At 48.8% G+C, this 24,361-nt stretch overlaps 1 protein-coding gene across 1 annotated transcript in view; it reads right to left on the bottom strand.

The window, feature by feature from the left end:
• HCK (HCK proto-oncogene, Src family tyrosine kinase) overlaps window positions 1–19,104 on the bottom strand; it is a 44,451-nt gene extending 25,347 nt beyond the window's left edge. Inside the window, exons 1-2 of the mRNA XM_060614994.3 lie at window positions 18,843–19,104; window positions 3,304–3,418 (exon numbers count right to left, since the gene is read on the bottom strand). Coding sequence (XP_060470977.1) covers window positions 3,304–3,417 — 114 coding nt within the window. The 5' untranslated portion in view covers window position 3,418; window positions 18,843–19,104. The remainder of the gene's footprint in view (window positions 1–3,303; window positions 3,419–18,842) is intronic.
• Between the last annotated feature and the right edge of the window lie 5,257 nt (window positions 19,105–24,361).

The following is a 24,361-nucleotide window of genomic DNA, read 5'->3' as shown; positions in this document are numbered from 1 at the left end:
AGAGATGGGAGAAGGGGATGAATCCAATAGTGTGTGGGGAGCCACAGGAGGTCTGTGTCCAAAAGGATACCCGAGAGCATCTCATCTCAGCCCTGTGTGTCATGGGAGGAGGACCTGAGAGGGCTGGGAACCGATGTGAGGTCACACCGCGCATTAGAGGCACCACAAAGATCCAGGTGGCTTGGGTTGTGGCCTTGGCCTTGGGCATACTGGGGGACACTGGCCTGTTCCCCCCACCTTGACATATGGTGAGGGGTTGGTCCAGATCAGTGTTTTCTATGATACATTTGAAGAAACTGTAGGTCTTCCAGTATGTCCCATGCGTAAAGGCTCCATTATAATTATGAAAGAAACTGTTCCTCCAGAGGGAACTGGCATCCACTGTGGTGCTCTGAGCAGCCCTTAGCTGCGGCGGTGGAGGCGGGGGGGGGGGGGGGGGGGGGGAAGGGGGCTGGGACTTCATTCCTGGAGCAAATAGACCTTAAAGATACATTGTTGAGTGAACAAAGCTAGTTCTTCAGAAGGATAAACATGATACATATATAAAGAACACATACACACACATCCTAAATATGTTCTGTGCACGTTACTGTATGCGTGTGAGTGTAAATTCATAGAAAAAGGTTTGCAAGGGTCCATACCAAACTGACAACAGTTGATGCCTCTGGGGAGGGGGGCCATTGATGAGAAGAAACTGTAGCTTTAACTGGGGCTGGATGATTTTTTTTTTTTTTTAAATTTTTTTTTAACGTTTTTTATTTATTTTTGAGACAGGGAGAGACAGAACATGAACAGGGGAGGGTCAGAGAGAGGGAGACACAGAATCTGAAACAGGCTCCAGGCTCTGAGCTGTCAGCCCAGAGCCTGACGCGGGGCTCAAACTCACGGACCGTGAGATCATGACCTGAGCCGAAGTCGGCCGCTTAACCGACTGAGCCACCCAGGTGCCCCGATGATTTTTCTTTTCAAGGGGAATGTATTTGTGTGTTGCACACATAAGTGAACTTACAGAAACAGGTGTGGGAAACGATGACAAGTATGTCTTTTTGGGGGGAGATTCACAAAGCACATTAAGATACATGAAAGCTCTGAGGACTTCCACAAGAAAGGACCCTGTGTCTTTAAAAAAATTTTTTTAATCTTCATTTATTTTTGAGAGAGAGACAGAGTGTAAGCAGGGGAGGAGCTGAGGGGAGGGAGACACAGAATCAGAAGCAGGCTCCAGGCCCCGAGCTGTCAGCACAGACCCTGACACGGGCCTGAACCCACAAACCATGAGACCGTGACCCGAGCCGAAGTCGGACACCCAACCGACTGAGCCACCCAGGTGCCCCAGAAAGGACCCTGTTTTACCCAGTATTTTATAAACTGATTTGGCCTAGGAACCCTCTGTCTGAAGAACACTTACTAACTCATCACTGAACTAATGCTCTGCAAGAGAACAACGAAAGGCTGATAATAGCATCCCTTAAACCTGATGCTCAGGAGACAACCAAAAACTAGTGGGAGAAAACCCTCGGCCTCCCACGGGTGCCAGGCTAGAGGGACTCAGAAAATCTGGAACCCTAGCCACAGAAAGGGCCCAGGGCCACACAGGTTAGGAAGGAACAGGTCTAGGAGTGACTTAGGGTTTAGGATGTCAGTTCAGGACATTACTGGTGAGAAGCTCATGCAGTCGCAGGCTGTATTAATAGAGGTCAAATGTCAGAGGGAGGGAGGAGACTGACTATTCTATCATCTGCCCATTGCCAGAATTAGTCCGATTCTAGACATCACGCTGGGGAAGGGCAAGCAGAATGGAGAGAGGCCAGGAAGCAGTCCACTCCCACCTCTAGAGACCGCAAGCAGAAGCTATGCTTCCCTAGATGATCTCAGATAAGGCCATGGACTCCAGGACTCCAGAGGAGACAGAACCCCAGCCCTGGGGTGAGAGCGACCCGGCCCTGTTGCTGCCCAGCTGTATGACCCCCGGGGAGGCATTTCACCTCTTCGATCCTCACTTACAGTGGCTTTCAAGTGGCATAAGTCCTGGCTCACTTTCGGTGGGGACTAACGGTGTAGAAACACTTCACCCCAGTTGCCCGGAACACGGTAGGTGTTCCAAGAATGGTAACGGTTGTTACAACTGCTCCTGCTGCTATAACCACTGTCCCTACCTGTGCCAGTGGCGTTACTGTTGGCACCACCCGTGTCCAGCATTGCCGCTCTCCTATTTTACCATCACAACCACATGGCTAGTGGTGCTGCTGTTGTGGGAGGGTCCCCTCCCTAAGGAGAAGGACAAAACAAAACAAAGCAACTTCAAGGTGACCTGGCTGTGCGCCTCTGTGACCACACCCCTCATGACCCTGTGACCTGCGACCACTTAATCAGACTACACATTTGTGCGCATTAGCATCCGTGGGAGACAAAGACATCGAAAATGCACTAAAAAAAACGATGCCCCGTGACGTTCGGTGCTCGGTGCTTCGGGGACGAACCCCAACTGAGCGGGGCCGGCACGAATGAAGTTGCTTCCTGGAAAAAAAGCCGCGGCGAGAGATTCCCACTACACTGGCTGCCATGATCACCACTATTCCTGCCCTTACCGCCACGCCTCACGAGCGGTTGGAACTTGCGCTGCCTGGGTTTGAATCCCGCCTCTACCCTTTACTAACCACGTGGCCTCCGGCACGTTATGAAGCTCTGCGTCTCACCTGTAAAATGGGCATGATAAAAATCGTGACCTAGGGTGACCGTGAGGCTTCAGGGTGTTGACAACCGTATAGCCCTTGGGCTGGGGCTCGGTTCCTCGTAAGCTCTGTTTAAGCAGAAGGTAAGCAAGCAGATGCCTCTACGAGTGTGACCGCTTCTCTTATTTACTGCTTTTGCACTGGCCCTTCTACTCCCACCCCTCTTGCTGTTACCACAATTGTTACCATGGTGATTGCTACCACAATTGTACCATGATCACTGTCTCTAGTTTAACTGTTGGCTACTGGTCAGGTCACTCACAACTCTCAGCACTGCTCATGCTACCGCCCAGGCTCGGGGCCTCTCTCGTGCCCTCTAGGACCCGGTCCCTGGAGCCCAGGCTGAGAGGCCAGGGCCTGGGCAGTGGGACCGGGAGAGCCGTCATTGCCCTGGGTACTCGGAGCAGATGTAGCCCAGAGAGCTGGGGCTACATCTGCTGGTGAAGGGTAAGCTCCATGTCACCCCAACACACCCTGCTCACCCTCGGAAACACAGGAGGATGTGAGGGCGATTTGGGGCAGCACGGGGCAGCCCACAGGCTACTGAACTCCTCTTTCTTCCCCCACTCACCCGTTTGCCCGCAGATGTGGGATCCGGCACATATACGGGGCTGTGCAGGGCACTGGGCTCCGTTTTTGAGACCTTGCCTCTGTCCTGGAGGAACTTGGACTTCATGCATCCCATCCTGCGGCAGAGAGAAGGGAAGTGAGCCCAGCTTGCCCCGAGTCCCACACAGGGGAGTCTTGGATGCTGAGTTCCAGGCCCCCTGCCTTCAGACTGGCTCCCTCTCCCCTACCCTGTCTCCACCCACCCCCCCCCCTTACCAGCCCCACTCACCCCACCCTTGCCACACGAGCTCACTCTGCCCTTGCCACTTCTGGGTTTCCCCACGTCCATGTCAGCCACATACCCACACAGGGCTGACTAGCTGTCACAGTCCTGCTACCGAGGACCCCTGCCACGGGGAACTTATCCAGAGAATGAATCATGATGATCATCAAAATTCAACATGCAGAGCCTTGGAGCAGTGTGGGTGGTAGGCACCACAGGTCTGGGATCAGAAAGCCTTGAGCTGACACGTGGCCCCTCCACCCCACTGACACCTCACTTGTCATTCGCCCTGCTCCCCAGTCTCAGTTCCTCATCGGCAAAGTGGGGATAATAATACTGTAGCCTACTCGCAGGGTGTTGGAAGGGTGAGAAAACATGTAGGCGGGGAAATACTCAGCCCAGCGTGGGGCTCAGAGCAAACAGTAAAGTGAAATCACACTATTATCATGTAATAAATTATCATTTTATATGAAATGACCAAGGTGAGGTCACATCGTATGGCTCAAACAATCTAGCTAAATGATCATAGTCAAGGCACCATATATCCCTTAGTATCATTTTACAATTGCCTTGCACTAGTTTCCTTCCTCCTCTCCTCCCTTTCTCTTTCTTTCTTCCTTCTTTTCTTTCTCTTGTGGGTTTATTTGGTCATTCCCTCCTACATTTACTCAGCAAAGATTTATTGAGTATTTTTCGAAGCCACGAATAAGACAAGCAAGGTCATGCCCTTAAAAGAGCTCACCCTGGAGATGAATGGGAGACACAGACAAAAAACAGGCAAACAAATACGTAACAAGATAAATTTCGTGAAACGTGTGAGGACAATTCAAAAGGATGTGACAGAAAACAGTGCAGGGCTTCTGTAGACAGGATGATCGGGGAAGGCTTCTCTGAGGAGGTGACGTCAGACCTGGGACCTGAACGGCACAAAGCAGCCAGTCGTGTAACACTCTAAGGAAACGGTGCTTCGGGCAGAGGGAAACGTCAAGTGCAAAGGCCCCGAGGCTGGAATGTGCTTGGAGAGAATAAGGCACTGAAAGGAGGCCAGTGTGGCTGGAGATCACAGGCATAGAAGAGGAGTGTGGTATGGCACAAGGTTGCCATATCTTTTACAGCCAATGAGCAATCTGGATTTAATTCCAAAGATTAGAAACCATGTAAAGTTTTAAGCAGGAGAATGATGGGATTCATTTGCACTTCAAATAATGGCTGCCAGGTGGCGTATGGACCGTAGGAGGCAGGGCAGGGAACCCTGCCTGTCCACTGCAGGAGTCCGGGCATGAGATGATGGTGGCCTGACCTGGGGTGGTGACCATCGAGGACATCTGTAAGCAATGGACAGATTCAGGGGGACATTTGGGAGGTAAGGATGACAGACTTTGCTGATGGGTTCATGAAATTTTTTTTTTTTTTTTTTTTTAATTTTTTTTTTTTTCAACGTTTTTTATTATTTTTGGGACAGAGAGAGACAGAGCATGAAGGGGGGAGGGGCAGAGAGAGAGGGAGACACAGAATCGGAAACAGGCTCCAGGCTCCGAGCCATCAGTCCAGAGCCTGACGCGGGGCTCGAACTCACGGACCGCGAGATCGTGACCTGGCTGAAGTCGGACGCTTAACCGACTGCGCCACCCAGGCGCCCCATGAAATTTAAAGATACTTAAAGAAAACCTGTTTACCTGATCAGAGTCAAAACTTAATCACAGAAAGTGGCAGAAATGTTTTACTTCTTCTCTCAAAATGCCCACATGTATTTGCTGAGAAGACACGCCATAGGCATCCACATAAGAGAGTAATTGTTTTCCTCATCTCTGCACAATTACTCATTTCTTCCAAAGCAATTAGAACTCACTTATACTTATCTGGCTAAATAAACACATGTTTGTGGTTTAAGGAAAAAAGTCCATATTCGTAGGCTCAGTGGAGTTACTTTAAAAAAAAAAAAAAAAGATTTTTAATCACAAGGATGTTTTTGTCTGTCCTGGTGGGAACTGGCAACAATTTACCACTTCAAGACTTAAGCGGTTTCTGCTTCACTTGCCTGCCTGTTGTGAATAAAGTAAGGAACTGGTTCAGACTCCCGGAGTGCTGGATCATTAATTTGAAAAATTATCACAATTAATCACTGCTTTATAATGTACTTGTATGCATTTAAAACACCTCTCTTTGATTTGTGATACGTATGCATTACAGTTCTGGAAATAAGACGCATAGCGTGTGGTTCTGTATGGGATACAATTATATTACATTGCATATATTTTGATTACATAAGAAAGTTCTGGGAAGAACACTGCTGTGATGCAGAACAGCTCCTTCTGCTTCTCTGAGTACCTACTGAATTTCATTTATATCGTCAATTTACGTATTCAAGATAGCCACAGGGGACGGAGGGATGGGTCTCTGAGGTCACGTTCGTGCATGATCCAAGGTCACCTCTGAGACCGGATGGTGGGGCTCTCCCTCACAGGGTGGTGGTGAGTACTGAATGAGTTGATAAATGTAAAGGTTCTTGGCACACAGTAAGCACTACAGAAAATGTTGACCATAACCAATTCCGTTTACTAGCAAACGTGGACGTGCTCTGGGGGATAAAGCAAAACCACATGGCAATTCCTCAGACCCACAAGCTTAGAGATACAGCAACACTTAAGTTAACCTTTTAGGGGCACCTGGGTGGCTCAGTCGGTTGAGCGTCCAACTTCGGCTCAGGCCATGATCTCACAGTTTGTGAGTTCAAGCCCCGCGTCAGGCTCTGTCTGATGGCTCAGTCTGGAGCCTGCTTTGGATTCTGTGTCTCCCTCGCTCTCTGCCCCTCCCCCTCTCATGCCCTGTCTCTCTCAAAAGTAAATAAACATTAAAAAAAGAAAAAAAAAAAGAAGTTAAGCTGGAGTTCCCATTAGTTCAACTTTTGCACAATAAAATATTATTTTTAAAAAGTGATATGCTGGCAAGAGTCAAATTTGCATAAAACGTGACAGTCCCCCTAAATCAGGAGAACTGTTCTACTCCCTGGTGTGGAATGGCCTCAGACATGTTCTTTTCGTGACCACCAGACCTAGAAATGTAATGTGAGCCATGTATGTAATTTAAAATGTTCTACAGCAAAAAAAAAAAAAAAAAAAAAAAAAAAAAAAAAAATGTTCTACAGCCATATTTTTCCAAGTAAAAAGAAACAAGTGAATTAATTTTAAGATACATTTATTTTCTCCAATATGTAAAAAATGATTGATTTGTAACCCATATAAAAATGCTCAATGAGGGGCGCCTGGCCGGCTCAGTCCGTAGAGCATGCAACTCTTGATCTCAGGTTTGTGAGTTCGAACCCCACGTTGGGCCTAGGCTTAAAAATAAAAAGTTAAAAAAAAGTTAAAAATGATCAGTGAGATACTTTATACTTGTTTTTCCCTCTAAATCTTCCAATCCCAGTGTGTATATTACATGTTCAGCACACCTCGTTAAGATTTGCCAATGTTTCAGGTGCTCAATAGCCAAGTGGCTGGGCTCAAAGCTAATGTATCAAACAGCGCAGACATAGAACATTTCCATTATCCCAGCACAGCAGAGGCTGGCCCTACATAGATCTGCGTCCCTCAGTGCTTGGCTTAGCACCTCCCTACAGCTCTTGGTTTCTGCTCAAGTTATGGTCTCATGGTTTAGGAGTTTGAGCCACACATTGGGCTCCATGCTGACAGTGTGGTGCCGGCTTGGGAATTCTCTCTCTCTCTTTGCCCCTCCCCTGCTCATGCTCTCTCTCTCTCTCAAGACAGATGAATAAACTTAAAAACAAAAAGATATATAGGGGCATCTGGGTGGCTTAATTGGCTAAGCCTCCAACTTTGGCTCAGGTCATGATCTCACGGTTCATGGGTTCGAGCCCCGCGTTGGGCTCTGTGCTGACAGCCTGGAGCTTGGAGCCTGGGGCCTGCAGCCTGCTTTGGAATGTGTGTCTCCCTCTCTCTCTGCCCCTCTCCAGCTCATGCTCTGTGTCTCTCTCCCTCCCTCCCTCTCTCTCTCTCTCTCCCAAAAATAAATGAACGTTTAAGAAACTAAAAACAAAAACAAAAACAAAAAAAGGAATTGTAACCGAATGCCTGGCTACTGTGTGTGATCACGGTGGGGACCAGCAGCAGCAGCAGCACAGAGGAGCTGTTAGAAATACAGACTTTCAAGCCCCATCGCCCAAATCAGAACGTGCACTCCAACAAGGCCCAATGCCTTGCCCAATGAATTGCGTGATCATTCTAGCTGAGAAGCAGTGAACATCTCGGCATCCATCCCTCTTCTGATAACAGCACCTGGCTTTTCCTCGAGAAGCCAGCCTTCTCCCACTCAGTGCAAGGTGTTTCAGGAGGCTAACCCCACTCTTGCCTTCAGGGAGTGACAACTTGATACAGGTCTGGCCGATCAGAGAATTCTGTGTCCCCCTGGCAGCCAACGGTGGTCGATTCAGTTATAGGTATGTAAGTGACCTTGACTGAGGCGATCAAAGTTAGCCCTGGGATTTTGCTGGGAAAATTAGGAAAAAGGCACTCTGTTTCTATAAGGATTGCTGATGCAGATGTAGGTGCAGGTGTCGAGGCAGATATAGATGTAGACGTAGGAAACTAAAGTGAGGGACTGTCTTAGTGTGAGGCCGTCACAGAGGACAGCAGAGCCGAGCAATGAAGACAGAGTGATTCCTGAAGACATGTATGAACACCTGAAGCCAGCTGTGCCTGAAGCTTGCCAACCTCAGGATTTTTCCAGTTCGTGAGCAAATAAATTCTCAATTGCCTAAGACAGTTTGAACTGGATTTTTACCGTTGGTACCCCAACAGTCCTCACTGCTTCTTACATATCCCTGTGCCATGATCTGGACCGAATGAACCAGAGTCTCTGGGGATGAGGGCCCGGAATCTGCATTGCTAACAATTCTTCAGGAGATTCTTATCCACACTAAGATGTGAGATCCACCAGTGTAGTAGAGGGAGGGCTGAACCTGGGGTGAGAATGCTCGGGTTTGGATCCCGGTTTTGCCCCTGACCCTATATGACCTCAGGTAAGTCACTTCCCCTGAACTTCATTTCCTGCCCTGTGAAATAGGAGGCTCTTGCTTCTCAGGTTTGGCCTGACATCCTGTGTGACAGGGATGTGAAAGGCTTTTGAAAACCTCTGTACACATGATTCTTGTCTAATTGTGGTTCAAAACCAGGCTCTGAGAGCAGAAGTGGCCTGCCTGGCCCCAGACCAGTTGAGAACTGCTGACCCCTGACAAAGGCACGTCCTCAGGTCACTGCCCAAATCCTGGAAACTGAAACTCGCTCCTTCCCCATTCAGCTTCTGTTGGCCCTACGTGGGAGGGATATGAGAAAGGTCGGCTTGCTTGCCCTGGGACCTTCCCACGGTCACTCCATGTAGGCCATGCAGCCTTAGAGACTCCTCCTGCGTGCTCAGAGTGAAGCCCAAGGAGAGAGGCCAGTGCACTGCCTGGGCATCCTGTGGAGTGGGAGGGAGACTGTTTTCAAGGAGTTTTTAGGGTCAAGCAGAGGCCTGTCAGGGCTGGGGCCGAGGAGCCCTGGATTCTGGTTTCGCCTCTACCACAAGCTCACCGTGTGAGCTCAGGCAAGCCCCAAACTCTCTGGGCCTCAGTTTCTCCAAATATGAAGCGAGGTGTTGGATAAGTTGTCTGAAGGGGACAGCTATAGTTCTTTCCTACATAGTCTCTGCTCCCCCTTTTTCTGAGAACAGCTCCCCAGTCTTCCTTTTGTCACCACCTCTCCCGCATTCTCATTTCGTGCATCGGGGTAGGGCTGACTTCAGCCTCTGGCTGAAGTCTGACCAAGTCTGGCCAATCGGAATTGCAGTAACAGAAGCAGAGCTGGATGTGTGACCCAGTCCTGGACAAGGAGAGTCATCCATTGGCCTTTGACTGGAAGAGAGTTGCAAAGCAGAGCCCAGAAATGGAGGAATGCAGATTCCCAAGCCCTTGAATCCAGCCCTTCCTAAAGTGGAAGTGTTTGCGGACTTTCTAACAATATCCCTCTTCTGCTTGAGCCAGTTTAAGTTGGATTTCTGCCCCCCCCCCCCCTTAAACCTCAAAGAGTGCCGCCTCATGCAGAGGAAATTCTTACAAGGGATTGCAATTCATACTTCAGTGTAAATGGCTTAGGGCAAAGACTTCGTAGACAGCAGGTATTGATGGATGAGAAGAGGGTACTAGACCCATTAGGATGGGTGAGGATGTATGCAATAGGGACCCCAAGCAGCTGATGGCACTGACACCATGCCTAGGAAGTGCCTGGCATGTATTAGGACCTCCATATGTATTTGTGGACTAAATATACTGTGTTCAACCTTCTACAGGCCTGACCATACTTGGCTGAAGTCAGCAGTACCAGAATTAAGAGCCCATTTTGCAGACAGGGAAATGGAGATCCATGGCACAGAGATTCCTCAGGGGGTCACTGGCAGGTAGAATGAGAACACAGCTCTCTTGCCTCTCATCCTCGGGAAGGGGGGGGGGGGGGTGGGGGGGAGTGGGCAGCCCCAGAGGCTGCAGTGGGGAACTGCAGGGTGAGAGCGAGGAACCCCAACAGGAAGTTCAGGAAGGCAGACCTCAAGGGGCCCAGGGCTCAAGACTGTTCACTAGAGGAACTTTCCCTTCTCGGAACAGCTCAGCCATGGAGGTGGGGAAAAAGTCCTCCCCCATCAGGGACAATTTCCTAAAGAGTTTGCAGGGGTGCAGAGCCCTGCAGAGCCCTCTCCTCTGGTTCCCTGACGATCTTCTCAGTGAACCACCCAAAGTGACTGTTATCCCTAATAGACGTGCGGGGGTCACCCCAACTCCTCATCTCTCCCCTTTCCTGACCCCCAGCTTCTTTCTGATCAAAGAGCTCAAAACTTGGACTCTTCAAAAGGAAGGAGTCAGAGACACCTCTGTTACACAGGCAGAACAGCAGCCCCGGAGAGGGCAAGTGTTGTGCCCACGTTTACACAACAGCGAGTGACAGAGCAACACGCTGAAGAGGAATTCAAGGCCTCTGGTCATCTGCCCGACTCGCCCAGAGGCCTGGCCCTGAGGCGCATTTGTCCCACCTGTTTGTTCTAAACATGTACTAGATTCCTAGCATGGTCATTGCTACCTCTGGATCACCTGTTAAAGTCTGGAATGCCAGGGCAATTGTGACCCTCCTTGGAATACTTTTATCTCTAAGGTAAGCAGGGGGCAGGCAAGTTTGGAAAATATGGGATGGGATTGGAAGTCACAAAGAGCTAACTCTGAATACCAATCCTGCCTCTTAGAGACAAGCAAACCTTTTCATTTATTCATTTATCTATCTATCTATTTATCTATCATCTATCTATTTTTAAATGTTTATTTATTTATTTTTGAGAGAGAGAGAAAGAGAGAGAAAGAGAGAGAGAGAGAGAGAGAGAGAGAGAGAGAGAGAGAGAGAATGAGTGGGGGAGAGGCAGAGAGAGAGGGAGAGAGAGAATCCCAAGCAGGTTCTGCATTGTCAGCATGGAGCCCATCATGAGGATTGATCCCATGAGTTGTGAGATCATGACCTGAGCCAAAAATCAAGAGTCAAACGCTTAGCCACTTGAGCCACCCAGGCACCCCAGTTTATTTCTTTTTTAAAGTTTATTTGTTTTGGGGGGGGGGCAGAGAGAGGGAGAGAGAGAATCTCAAACATGCTCTGCACTGTCAGTGCAGAGCCTGATGTGGGGCTTGAACCCATAAACTGTGAGATCATGGTTTAGGCCAAAATCAAGAGTTAGACACTTAACAGACTGAGCCACCCAGGCGCCCCAAGCAAGGCTTTTAAACTGTAAATCAGGTCATATCCCTCCTCTGCTCAACAACTCCTGGGCTCCCATCTCACTTGGAATAAAAGCCAAGTCCCCTCTATGGCTGCCAAGGCTCCATGATCTGGGCTCTCCCCAACCTTGAGGTCCTGTCATCCTCCCTTGATGTTTCCTTTCCAGCCACACTAGCCTCTTGCTGTCCCTCAATTCACCAACCACGCTTCCACCTTGGGGCCATCACACATGCTACTTTCCGGAATGTCCTTCCCCCGGAAAGCCTCTTTCATGCCACCCAAGTCTCTTTGCAGACCTCTCTGTCTCAGAGAGGCCTTCCCTCACCACCCTGGCTAAGAATGGGAACACCCGCCCCCAACTCCCATCACTTTCTAGCCCTTCCCAGCCGAATTCTTCATGGCTTTGACCACCAGCTGATGTGGCGGCCATGAAGATGAGCCTCCCAGATCTCTGACTGCAGACAGTGGCATTGACCAATGGCCCCAGCTGCTGTGCTTTGAAGTGCATCATCACTGTTGCCATGGGCTGTTCCCGGCCAATGATGGAGTGTGGCAGGGATACTGAGGCAGGCCGTGACAGGGGGGCCTATGACAGGGGGCTTTGGCTAAGGGGTCCAGGCAGCCTTGCCAAGCCTTCCTTGGAACTGCACTGTAGTCTAAGATATTTCCGCCTCTCCTTCCCTTCTTCTTGCTTTCCTTTCCTCCCTCCTTCCCTTTCTTCTTCATTTGGAGTCAAACATGCCTTGCTGTGTGCTGGCTGGCTTTCCCAGCCTTTTCTTGCAGGGCGCCTGGGTGGCTCAGTCGGTTGAGCATCCGACTTCAGCTCAGGTCATGATCTCCAAGTTCATGGGTTTGAGTCCCATGTCGGGCTCTGTGCTGACAGCTGAGAGCCTGGAGCCTGCTTCAGATTCGGTCTCCCTCTCTCTCTGTCCCTCCCCAACTCACACACACTCTCTCTCTCTCCAAAATAAATAAACATTTAAAAATTTTTTCTTGCATATTTAATCTCTGAAGTGACAGTCTGCTTCTCACCTAATGCACTAATATATTACCTAGGGATTTGTTTATAATCTGTCTCCCATAGGATGCAAGACACATGAGAACAGTGATTCTTTTGTGCCTTGCTGTATCCCAGTATAAAATGAGAATGCAGTAGGTGCTCAATAAATTCTTGAACAAGTGAATTAAGTCTCCTTCAGCTTCCTGGGAGCCCCAGCTTTCCCCATCAAAACGAGTTACATATGCAGGTTTAAACTGGAAAGGGATATCCGTGTTTGTTCCTCTCTGCTTAGAGAAGAACAACATCCCTCCCTGACTGTGACTGACTGGAGTCTGCCCCCTTCACCCAGGACATGGTGGCCAGTTTGCCCCCAGGGATGGGGAGAGCTTTTCACCGTAGCTTCTCATCATGCTCCAAGGTCAACTGCCCCCAAATCTTCCCCCCGACCCCAGAGGGAAACCTTGAAGCTGCCATAATGCCTGCTCTGACCATGTTACAGTTGCTTTTTTATAGTTGACAGAATCTCAGTTTCTTTTCTGTTTTGGAGGGTATTTTGTTTTTTAAATTACCTTTCATCACCTGGTAAACAGTACCTCGTCCTTATACATAACATTGCAGATAAATCTAAGATGCCATTGGATTACTCCCTTTGCAGGCTCTCCGTGGCCACTCCTTTCCCCTCAGGTAGCCTCTGCCTCTGTGTTTACACCTATGCGTATTGACGCACGTGAACCTGTCCATGCACATCCCATCACCTTGCCTGTTACCGTTTCAGAACACTCCTGCTGGCAGCACCTGTGTTTCTTCGCCTGAGAGATTTCTCTGTGGCCATCGGTGTCTGCTCAGCCCGTGAGCTTGGCAAGTGGGAGTGTTAGAGAGACATCCCCCCACCCCCCGCCCCGGGAGCAGCCTTCAACCAGTGACTGATAGGAGCAGGTGCATAAATACCCCAGCTCCCTCACCTCTTGAACACGTTCACCAGCTCTCAGAGCCCGAGGGCTCCCTGCCCTCCAGGTGTCCACAGTAGTGACTGGTGCGATAACACTTTTATTGGCTGCCTTCTCTTCTGTCTCACTTCCCCACTCTCCTACCAGGGCTTTCTGGGACCCTCTCCCAAAGAGACTAAATAATAAATGCATATGAGATTTTTTCTAAGGTCTGTTTCTAAGGAAACTCAAACTGAGACCTATGTCCACGGAAACTATGGAGTATCGTTTTTTTGCGTGTTGACCTCAAAGGATTTGTACTACGTGAAGTGACCTCAAAAGGTTTGTACTACGTCAGTTTGTGTACTGTGGAGTATTGTTTTTTTGTGTGTTGACCTCAAAGGATTTGTGCTTCGTGAACTTGTGAGGTTGTATCCTCCTTATCCCCATTTCTCAGATGAGGAAACTGAGACTCAGAGAGTGAGCGGCTTGGCTGAATGCACCACAACTTATCTGAGGCACCGTCGGCACCCAAACTCAGGTCTCCCACGCCCGATCTCCGGTTCTTCATTTCTCTGGCAGAGATGAGGGAAAGTCTGCTATTCGCTTGGCTGCACCTACGTCTCCCAGGCCAGAGGATTTCAGGGTGATGGTGAGAGCTTGGGCTGTCTTAGGGCAGTATTAGGAATGCAGGCCCTACTCGGTGCCATCCGGCGGGTGCAGTGACACGCAGAGGGTGCAGCCTGTGTGGCCACAGGCACCAGCCAGGAACAAGGGCACACTTTCCATTTAAGGAAACTGGACAAATGGAGCAGGGCACGGGTTGTTTAGAAAGGTGGAGGCTAAGAGACATGGTAGCACTAATGTTCTGTGTAACTTTGGGAAAGCTACTTACCCTCTCCAGGCCTGACATTCCTTTTCGGTGAAAAGGAAGGCCTTGTCATGATAGGGAGGCAGGACTTGAAGACTAAAACGGCTACAGGGGCCCACAGGGACACCCACGGGAGGAAAGTGATCCAAGAAAGGGTGGTGCAGGCCGACAGCTCAGGGTTAGTCTACAGGGCGGCCCCCACACCGCTTCACCGATGCTGCCGTGAGTGAATAGCAGACGGGCATGGGAGACGGAATTTCTAGCCTCGCTATTGGCAACTCTGCCAGTTTTTCACAAGACAGAAACCCAGATTTGTGTGAGTTCTCTTGACTTTAAAACTTGGCGACTAATTAGGCGCGCTTGGGTGTCTCAGTCCATTAAGCAGCAGACTTCGTCTCAGGTCATGATCTCAAGGTTCATGAGTTCAAGCCCCGCCTCGGGCTCTGTGCTGACAGCTCGGAGCCTGGAGCCTGCTTCGGATTCTGTGTCTCCCTCTCTCTCTGCCCCTCCCCTACACTTCTCTCTCTCTTTCTAATAAACATTTAAAAAAAAAGTTGGCAGCTAATTATAAAGAATCACTATGTGGGGCCAACTAAAATACACCTATATGCTGAAATATCTCAGGCAAGAGAGGGGAGAGTTTGTTCAACATTCCTACAATGTTTCTGAGGCCCTACCATGTGCCAGGCACTTAGTATGTGTTAGCGGCAGAGTGGTTTAGGAGCCTTTACTTTCTAGAAGCGTTTAAAGTGTGCAAGGCCTGGAAGATCCCTTGAATGCAGGTAATTTTCTCCTCACCCTCACGGGAAAGGGCCCCCAGCGAGCAGCCTGGTTGGGGTGAGATTAAGATTCCCACACCCCCTAGGGTGGCTATAATAACCGTAATGTTTTAAAAAGGAAAATAGCAAGTGTTGGCAAGGATGTGGGGAAATTGGAACCCTTCTACATGGCTGACGGGAGTGGAAAGCGGTGGAAAACAATCTGGCAATTCCTCAAAATGTTAAACATGGAATTACCACAGGACACAGCCACTCCACTCCTAGGTATATACCCAAGAAATCGAAAACAGGAGCTCAAACAAATACACTAGGTGAATATTCACGACAGTCAAAAGGCTGAGACAACCTAAATTTCCATCTACAGATGAACGGATAAGCAAATCGCGGCATATACATACAATGAAATATTATTCAGCTATAAAGAGAACCGAAATACGAATACATGCCTCAAGTTGGGTGAACCTTGAAAACATTATCTTAGGTGGAAGATGCCAGAATAAATTAATCCAAAAATACAAAAAGCAGGCTGGTGGTGGCCAAGGGCCAGGGGGTGGGGGGTGGGGCAGAAAGAAGAATGGGCATGACTGCTTTCATGGGTACAGGGCTTCCTTCTGGAGAGATGATGATACTTGGGGACTATACAGAGGTGGCAGTTACACAACACGGTGAATGGACTAAATGCCACTCAAATGTTAGTTTTCAGATGGTTAATTTTGTAATGCTATGTGAATTTTGACTCAAAATTCAAAAATTACAAACTACAGGGTGTCCGGGTGGCTCAGTGGGTTACGTGTCCAATTTCAGCTCAGGTCATGATTTTACGGTTGGTGGGCTTGAGCCCCACATCAGGGCTTCCTGCTGTCAACATGGAGCCCTCGTCAGATCTTCTGTCTGTCTGTCTCTCTCTCTCTGCCCCTCACTCACTTGCTCACTCTCTCTTGAAAAGAAATGAACAGTTAAAAAAATGGCAGAGGCGCCTGGGTGGCTCTGTCGGTTAAGCATCCCACTTCAGCTCAGGTCATGATCTCATGGTCCGTGGGTTTGTGGGTTTGAGCCCCGTGTTGGGCTCTGTGCGGACCCCTTGCTTGGAGCCTGGAGCCTGCTTCGGATTCTGTGTCTCCCTCTCTCCCCACCCCTCCCCCGCTCATGCTCTGTCTCTCTGTCTCTCAAAAATAAATAAACATTTTTTTAAAATGGCAAACTACCTAACAGTGCTCTCCTAGGACGGTTAAGCAAATTATAGTGCATCCAAACAGTAGAATGATATGCGGCCATCAAAAATCCAAGGATATTTTGGAGGGCCTGGCCGAAGGAGCATGTGGCTCTTGACCTCGGGGTCATCAGTTCAAGCCCCATGTTGGGTGTAGAGATGACTTAAACAAATAAATAAATAAGTAAACTGAGAAAAATAAAATGACAATTTAAAAAATCCAAGGCTGTCTTAATGACATAGGAAAATGTTTACAATGTAGTGCGAAGCAAATCACTAGGATGGAAATTGTATACGCAGCAGTTTACTGATTATGTTAAATAAAAAGGGCACAGAAAAGACTACGCAAAAGCAAACTATTTGTTATCCAAAAACTTTTTTTTTTTTTAATTTTTTTTTCAACGTTTTTTATTTATTTTTGGGACAGAGAGAGACAGAGCATGAACGGGGGAGGGGCAGAGAGAGAGGGAGACACAGAATCGGAAACAGGCTCCAGGCTCCGAGCCATCAGCCCAGAGCCTGACACGGGGCTCGAACTCACGGACCGCGAGATCGTGACCTGGCTGAAGTCGGACGCTTAACCGACTGCGCCACCCAGGCGCCCCAAACTTTTTTTTTTTTTTTTAAGGAGCCGTGATTCCATGGTTTGAGTTTCTACCAAGTGTCGGGCAGATGAAGAGCTTTGCCCTCCTGCTGGAGAACAGGAGACATGGAACAGCGAGTGGCCCTGGGAGGTCAGCAGACCCAGACTCTGCTGTTGTCCCTGACCCAGACTCCTCAGGTGACCCTTCCCGGCTTTAGTCCACCTCATACACAAGAAGACTTGTGGCCCCTCTCTCCATATTCCCCAAGAAACACCTGCACCCCACACCTCCAAAGCCATCCATCCAGGATGGTCCCAGCAGAATGGTTTGTTGTAGTAAACACCTGTTCCACACCTGAATGTTTAGCAGCAGGGGAATGGGTACTAAGGTAGGGAGGTCAGTCACCTGCTGGGACACTCCACTTAGAAGGAATGAACTAGGCCTCCCTCTGTTTCTCATCCTGGCTAGACCCTGACACCTTAATGATGAGAAGGCAGGGACAAAGGGTATTGTAGAGGAATCACAGCTGGATAGCATTTTTGGAGATCTTCAATACACAGAAAACAATTCTATGTATAATTTGTGCATCCATCTCTATGCAATACATTCATGAAAGCACAGACCGGGAAGGATTATATTTCATGGCAATGGTTGCCTCTGGGAAGGGAGAAAACAGGACTGAGAGGGATACAAGGTGGAAAGGCTTCCGTTTTATCATTACTTTTAATAATTTTATTTTTTGAAAATCAGAAGCAAAAACATGACAAAATGCTAACATTTGTTAATTCTGGGTGGTGGGGTTCCTGGGATATTTGGTATAGGGTCTTCTTCACTTTTCTTTATTTTAACCTTCCCTCCTCCCCTCCTAATGAAAACAAAACAAAAGGATAGTGAAGAGAAAGCCATGGGTAAAGGAAGCAATATCTATTGAGGCCTTTCTCTGTACTGGCCGAAGACTAACGTGGTGGCTTTCGAAGTGTGGTCCCTGGACCACCAGCAGCATTACTCCAGAATGTAAATTCTCAGACTCCCAGGCCAGACCTACTGAATCAGAAACCCTGGGATCGGGACCCAGAAATCTGTGTCTTAACAAAACCTTCCAGGTGGTTCCGGGGTACTGCTGAAGTTGGCGAGGCACTGGGCTAGACCATAATGTAGCTATGACAACAGTTAACGTGTATTAAGCATGCATACCTGTCAGGTGGTGTCCTAAGAGCTTAACTTACTCTAACCTTCAAAACAACCCTGTTGAGGGAGCCATTATCGTTATTATCCCTAGCCGACAGGTGTAAAAACGGAGGCACAGGAAGGCAAAGTCCCTTGCTCAAGGTCAACAGGCAGCTTGCTCCCGGAAACCCCCTTCCCCTTACACCACACTAAACATGACTTCACGTACTCCAGCTCCCTGTGGCCTTGGGAAAACAACAGCCCCACCTAACAGAGGAGGAAACTGGAATTTGGAGAAAGAGAGCGACTTGCCCAAGGTGTCACAAGGAGGAAAGCGACCGGCAGCCACCCTGCGGTCTGTCCAGGAGGTTTTGAGGTTCGACCTAGACCTGCTGGGGATCAGGGCCCAGCGCGGGAGGAGGAGGGAGCACAGCCGGCCCAGCTGCAGCTCCGCCCGGGTGTGGTTCGCACGTCACGCCTACGGCCAGCTGGCCCCTTCCCCACGAAGGTCGCCAACCCGGCTGCCAACCTGCCGTGACTCGTCACCCACCCCCACCAGGAACCGTAAGGGCCTTCCCCTCCCGGTCTCCGCGAACCCCCATCCCTTCCTTCTCGTTTTTTCTTGTCTTTTGCAGAAGGGGAACCTGGACGGCCCAGAAAAGTGGAGGCTGGAACAAAGTCACTCGGTGGCCAGAGCTCCCCTCCCCTCGAGCTTTTCCAGGTTCGCAGGGCAATCCCGCCCCTCATCTGCCCCACTCCCCGCTCCGTGGGCCCCTCATCCCACGGCCCGTCCGCCGCTTCCCCGACGGCACCTTCCCGATGCGCACCCCAGCCCGCCCTGTGCAGCCCCAGCCCCCCACCCCCCTCCCTCCGCAACAGCCGAAGACCCTCAGGCCGCGCTCACCCTCAGGCTGCCCCGCTTCCCCCGTCCGCCGCACTCACCTGGGCTCCCGCTCCTCGTCCTGCGGGCAGCCCGGATCCTCGCAGCTCGAGCCCCCCCCCAGCTCAGCAGCCCCCGGCGTCCCGGGGCGCCCGTTCCCTAAGGGAGACGGGCCAACTTTCGAGCGGCAAGGATGACGCCCTGAGGGGCCTCGGCGGGCGCCGCGGGGCTTCTCCGGCTCCCCTGGCGCAGAACTGCCCGCGTCCTCTCCCGCTCGCCTCTGGGCCCCGGCGGTGCGCCCGGGCAGGGACCAGCAACGCCGTGGCACTCACAGGCCATCTGGGCTCCTTAGCCGCGCCCAGAGCGATGCTAGCCCCGCCCCCAAGTATCCTAGCCCCGCCCCTGAAGACTCCAAACCCAACGCAGGGACTCTAATCCCAGGCCCCACCTCCCAGCATCCGAATCCCGTCGCCCATCCCAGGTTTCTAAACCTGCCCCTAAGGATCCTAACCCGCTCCCTAAAGGATAATAAGCCCGCCCGTAAGAACTTTAACCAGTCCCACAAAGATCCTAACCCCACCCCCTCCAACACCTCCCCCAATGCATTGTAATCCCCGCCTCCCCAAACCTAACGCGGTTCCCAAGGGATTTAACCCCACCCCAGGAATCCTAACCTGTCTTCAAGAACCGCAACACCCTCTCTTCCTCCCAAAATCCCAATTCTGCCCCAAGGGATTTTGAATTTCACATTTGAATAATTTGTAATCTCGCCCACCAGAGGTTTCTAATCCTGTCCCCAAAGATTCTAATCCAGCTAACTAAAGGATCTCAACCCTTCTCTTCAAAGGATTCTGACCCAGCCCTCCAGATTTATAACCCTAACCCCAGGGATTCTAATCCCGCTCCTGGGTAACCCCAATCTTGTTCACAAAGGATTTTAATCCACCCCACCCCAGGATTCCAATCCGACCCTCCAAAGATTTTAATCTCTCATCAAAGGATTCCAACTGGGTCCAGAAGAATCCTAACCCCTATCCCCCTCGCTCTCACAGGATTCTAATCTCCTTCTTCCCGCCCCAAGCATTCTGATCGGTTTTCCCTACCATTCCGATCCACTCTCTCCAGCCCAGACCCCTCCCCCAGGCCGTGTCCCAAGCCTTCCTGGTACTTCTGTGGTCCGCGGTTTCCGCTCCGCAGCCTCTGCGCTATTCAAACCTCATGCAAATTTTCTCACCCGCAGGCACCGCCCTGGCTCATTCTTGGCCGGCTTCCGGCAGCTCAGAGGACTTCGAAAATTAGGGGGGCGGGATGCCGGGCTTGGAGGGCAGCTGGAGGCCCCACATGATTGTGCTCAGGACCCGGCAAGGGCAGAGCACACCTGTTCCTGGAAAAAGAGAGATATTGTCACACTAAATTCTGCCATGCACACTTCCGAGATGTGTAAGAATCCTGGTGCGTTTCTGTGTTCCCACCATTACCATCTCTTCATTCACTCACTCACTCATTCATTCACTCATTCATTCATTCAGCAATGCTGTGCTGGGCTACACAGGGCTTCTCAAATTCAGTACTTCTGACATTTGGGCTGCATAATTCTTTTGGGGTGGGTTGGTGCTGCATGATTCTTTGCTGTGGGAAGCTGTCCTGGGAATGGTAGGATGATAAACAGCATTCCTGGGCTGCACTCACTAGATTAACCTTCTTCCCCAATTGTGACAACCAAAAATGTCTCCAAACATGACCAAATGTGTGTGTGTGGGGGGGGGGGGGGAATGGGGCAGTAGAACCATGAGTTAAAAGATAATGACCCTGCTCTTATGTGTTTGGTATATGTGCTTAAATACATATGTGTGAGTTTTAAAAATACATTTAATTCTGTGTTTAATTTACTTGAATGAGACTCAGTTTTGTGCCCCCCCCCCACAACATCACTGTTACTAATATTTAGTAGCCCACATTGTCTACATCCTCCAGTTTATTTACCCATTCCCCTAGTCATGGACACCTACATTGTACCCAACTACCATGCCTCCTATGGACTTGTTGTAAGAATTTTGTAAAGGCTTTCTTTGCCAAGAATGATGGATGTTTGCAGAAGGGCTGCTGCCAACATTCTTCCAACATTTCCCCACATCTTGATGGACTCTTGGTATCATCCAGTAGTCTTAATTTGAGTTTCCCAGAAGCAGACCTTAGACACAGATTCGAGTGAAAGTAAGTTATCTGGGAGATGCAGAAAACACTGGTAGGGAGTAGGTGGATGAGACAGGAGAGGGAAGAAAGCCAACTAAGAGAGCATTGTTGGGGTGCCTGGGTGGCTTAGTCGATTAAGCGTCTGACTCCTCTTTTTCTTAAATTTTTTAATGCTTATTTTTTTGGGGGGAGGGGCAGAAAGGGGGGCAGAGACAGGATATGAAGTGGGCTCTGCACTGACAGCAGTGAGCCCGATGCAGGGCTCAAACTCAGGAACCATGAGTTCATGGCCTGAGCTGAAGTCAGACGCTCAACTGGCACCCTAAGCATCTGACTCTTGATTTCGGCTTGGGTCGTGATGTCATGGTTCATGAGATTGAGCCTCACATGGGGCTCTATGCTGACAGCGCAGCCTGCTTGGGATTCTCTCCCTCTCTCTCTGCCCCTCCCCTGCTCCTGCTCATGCTCTCTCTCAAGATAAAGTTGGGTTTGTTTGTTTGTTTGTTTTTCTTTTGAAAGAGAGCATTGTTAAGCAAGTTACAACTGTGGGCTCTTGGAGCTCACTCCTGCTGGAGCAGGAACTCTGGAGAGAGTGTACTATTTTCACTTCAGAGTTATCCTGCCTAGGTGATGAGGGAGCCTGGGCATTTCTATACCAACTCCTGGCAGACATTGGTTGAGGGATGCTCCCAAGAGGTATTAATCCTCCAGCACTTCTGGCCTGCCCCATGTGTGCTCCAGCCACCACAGGGAGCCTCCAGGAAGAAAGATACGTGTTCTGGGGACTTGAGAGTGTCATCATTAGCATCAGCTACACCTTCCACAAATTTGTTATTCTGATGGTAAAGGACCACAGATAGCTGAAACATTCTCCTCTTAATAGCCAATTCTGCCTCCCCGCCCCCCCCCCCTTTTTTTTTTTTGCTATTGAAGTACTTCTGCAATAAAAATCTTTGTATGTGTTTCCAAAGTTCCTATAAACTTTACTGTGGTATAGTTTTATAAATAAAATGCACCATTAAAACATTCAACTTGATGAGTTTGGGCAAAGGTATACATCTGTGTAACCACCACCCTAATCAAGATCGAGAACATTTTGGGGTGCCTGGGTGGCTCAGTTCATTGGGTATCCGACTCTTGATCTCAACTCAGGTCTTGATCTCGGGGTTGTGAGTTCAGCCCCGCTCTGGGCTTCACGCTGGATGTAAAGCCTACTTAAAAAAAAAAAAAAAAAAAAAAGATACAGAACATTTCTCTCACTCCAGAGAGTTCCCTTATGCCTATTGGAGTCCATGTCTCCCACCCATTGCCTTAGGGAACCACTGTTTGGCTCTTTGTCATTCTAGATTAGCTTTGTCTTTTCTAGAATTTTCTATAAACACAATCATACAGTATGATTCTTTTATGTCTGTCTTCTTTTTTATTTTTTTTTAACATTTATTAATTTTTGAGAGACAGAGAGAGACTGAGCGTGAACAGGGGAGGGGCAGGGAGAGAGGGAGACACAGAATCTAAAATAGGCTCCAGACTGAGCTGTCAGCACAGAGCCCAACATGGCGTCGAACCCATGAACTGTGAGATCATAACCTGAGCCAAAGTCGGACAGTTAACTGACTGAGCCACCCAGGCATCCCTTGTCTGTCTTCTTTTACTTACGGATTGCTTTTGAGATTTCCCATGTTGTTACATGTTGCAGCATTTTGTTTCTTTCCACTGCTGAGTAGTATTCCATAGTATAAATGCATCACTATTTGTTTATCCATTTACTTGTGATGGGCATTTGGGCTGTTTTCAGATTCTGGTTACATGAATAAAGCTGCACGAACATTCAGGTACAAGACTTTGTCTGCACATATTTTCATTTCTCTTGAGTAAATACTTAGGACTGGAATTGCTGGGTCATATAGTACGTGTAAGTTTTAACCTGATGATACACTGCTAAATCAGTTTTCAAAGCGTGCATATCATTTTGCATTCAAACCAGCAACGTATGATTTCCAGTTTTTCCACATCCTTGCCAATTTGGTATTGTCACTCTTTTTTAATTAAAAAAAGTATTTCTTATCTAACTCATATTAGCATTAAAAAAACATTTGCACAATCACAAATTTTATCTGGAAACACATCCTTACCAGTACTCGGGATGGCAAACATTTTGCCTATTCATTCATTGCCACAGGGTGATCTTGAATGAATCAAATCACCCCTCTGAGCCTCAGTTTCCTCACCTGTTGAGTGGAAATAACAATAGTATTTGTCTCAGCGAGTCATTGTGAAAATCAATTAACATCTTACACGCAGGGGTGATAAGAATTCCAAGAAAAATAAATCAGGGAAAGAGGGCGGGATGTGACTTGAGACAGAGTGGTCGGAAAGACCTCATGAGGAGAGAACATGCAGAGACTCACTGGGTTGGGAGAGCGAGTCATGTGACAATCTAGGGGAAGTGTGTTCCAAGCAGAAGGAACAATAATGGCAAAGGTCCAGAGGTGCATCCACACTTAGTGTGTTTAAGAAATAAAGGAGGCCCACGTAGCTGGATCAGAGTGGGTATAGGGAAGAGAGTGATGGAGATGACGTTGGAAAGGTAACGAAGCCAGATTGTGAGGCCGTGAAGTCTCAGTGTTGATATGAAACTTTAATTGACACAAGATGAGAGGCACTGGAGGGTTTTGAGCAGAGGAGTAAGCCACACTGGCTTGTATTTTAATAGGATCTCTCTGTCTGCTGGGTGAAGAATGGATTGGAGGGGCACGAGGAAAGCAGGGAACCCAGTGAGCAGGCTGAGGCAGTCATCCAAGGATAATATGACAGTGAGCTTGGGACAAGCTGGTGGCAACTGACAATCATAAAAACTCAGAGAGAGAAAAGATCAGAATACCTGAGACTTCATGGGTATGTACAAGGAAAGTTATTACAGTGCCACTTCTACTGGAAATAACCTCGAAAAGGACTAGTCAATAACCTAGAAAAGGAATAGTCCTAGGGAAGGACTGGAAAGAACCTAGATATCCATCATTTGGGGACTGGGAAAATAAATGATAAGACAATAATGGAGTACCAAGCTATTGTCGAAAAGAATAGGGATGTATAAAAGCTAATTGTATTTCGTGGCGCCTGGGTGTCTGAGTCAGTTAAGCGTCTGATCTCAGGTTAGGATCTTGTGGTTCATGAGTTTGAGCCCTGTGTCGGGCTCCCTGCTGTCCACGTGAAGCCTGCTTCAGATCTTCTGTTTCCCTCTCTCTCTGCCTCTCTCTCTCTCTCAAAAATAAATTAATTAAAAAACTAATTCTGTTTCTATAGAGTAGCAATGATCAATCTGAAAATAAGATTAAGAAAACAATTTCATTTACAATATCACCAAAAAGAATAAAATGCTTGGGAATAA

This window comes from Panthera onca, chromosome A3, assembly GCF_046562875.1.
Source record: "Panthera onca isolate mPanOnc1 chromosome A3, mPanOnc1 haplotype 2, whole genome shotgun sequence".
NCBI lineage: Eukaryota > Metazoa > Chordata > Mammalia > Carnivora > Felidae > Panthera > Panthera onca.
This window is presented reverse-complemented; position numbering and strand designations above follow the sequence as displayed.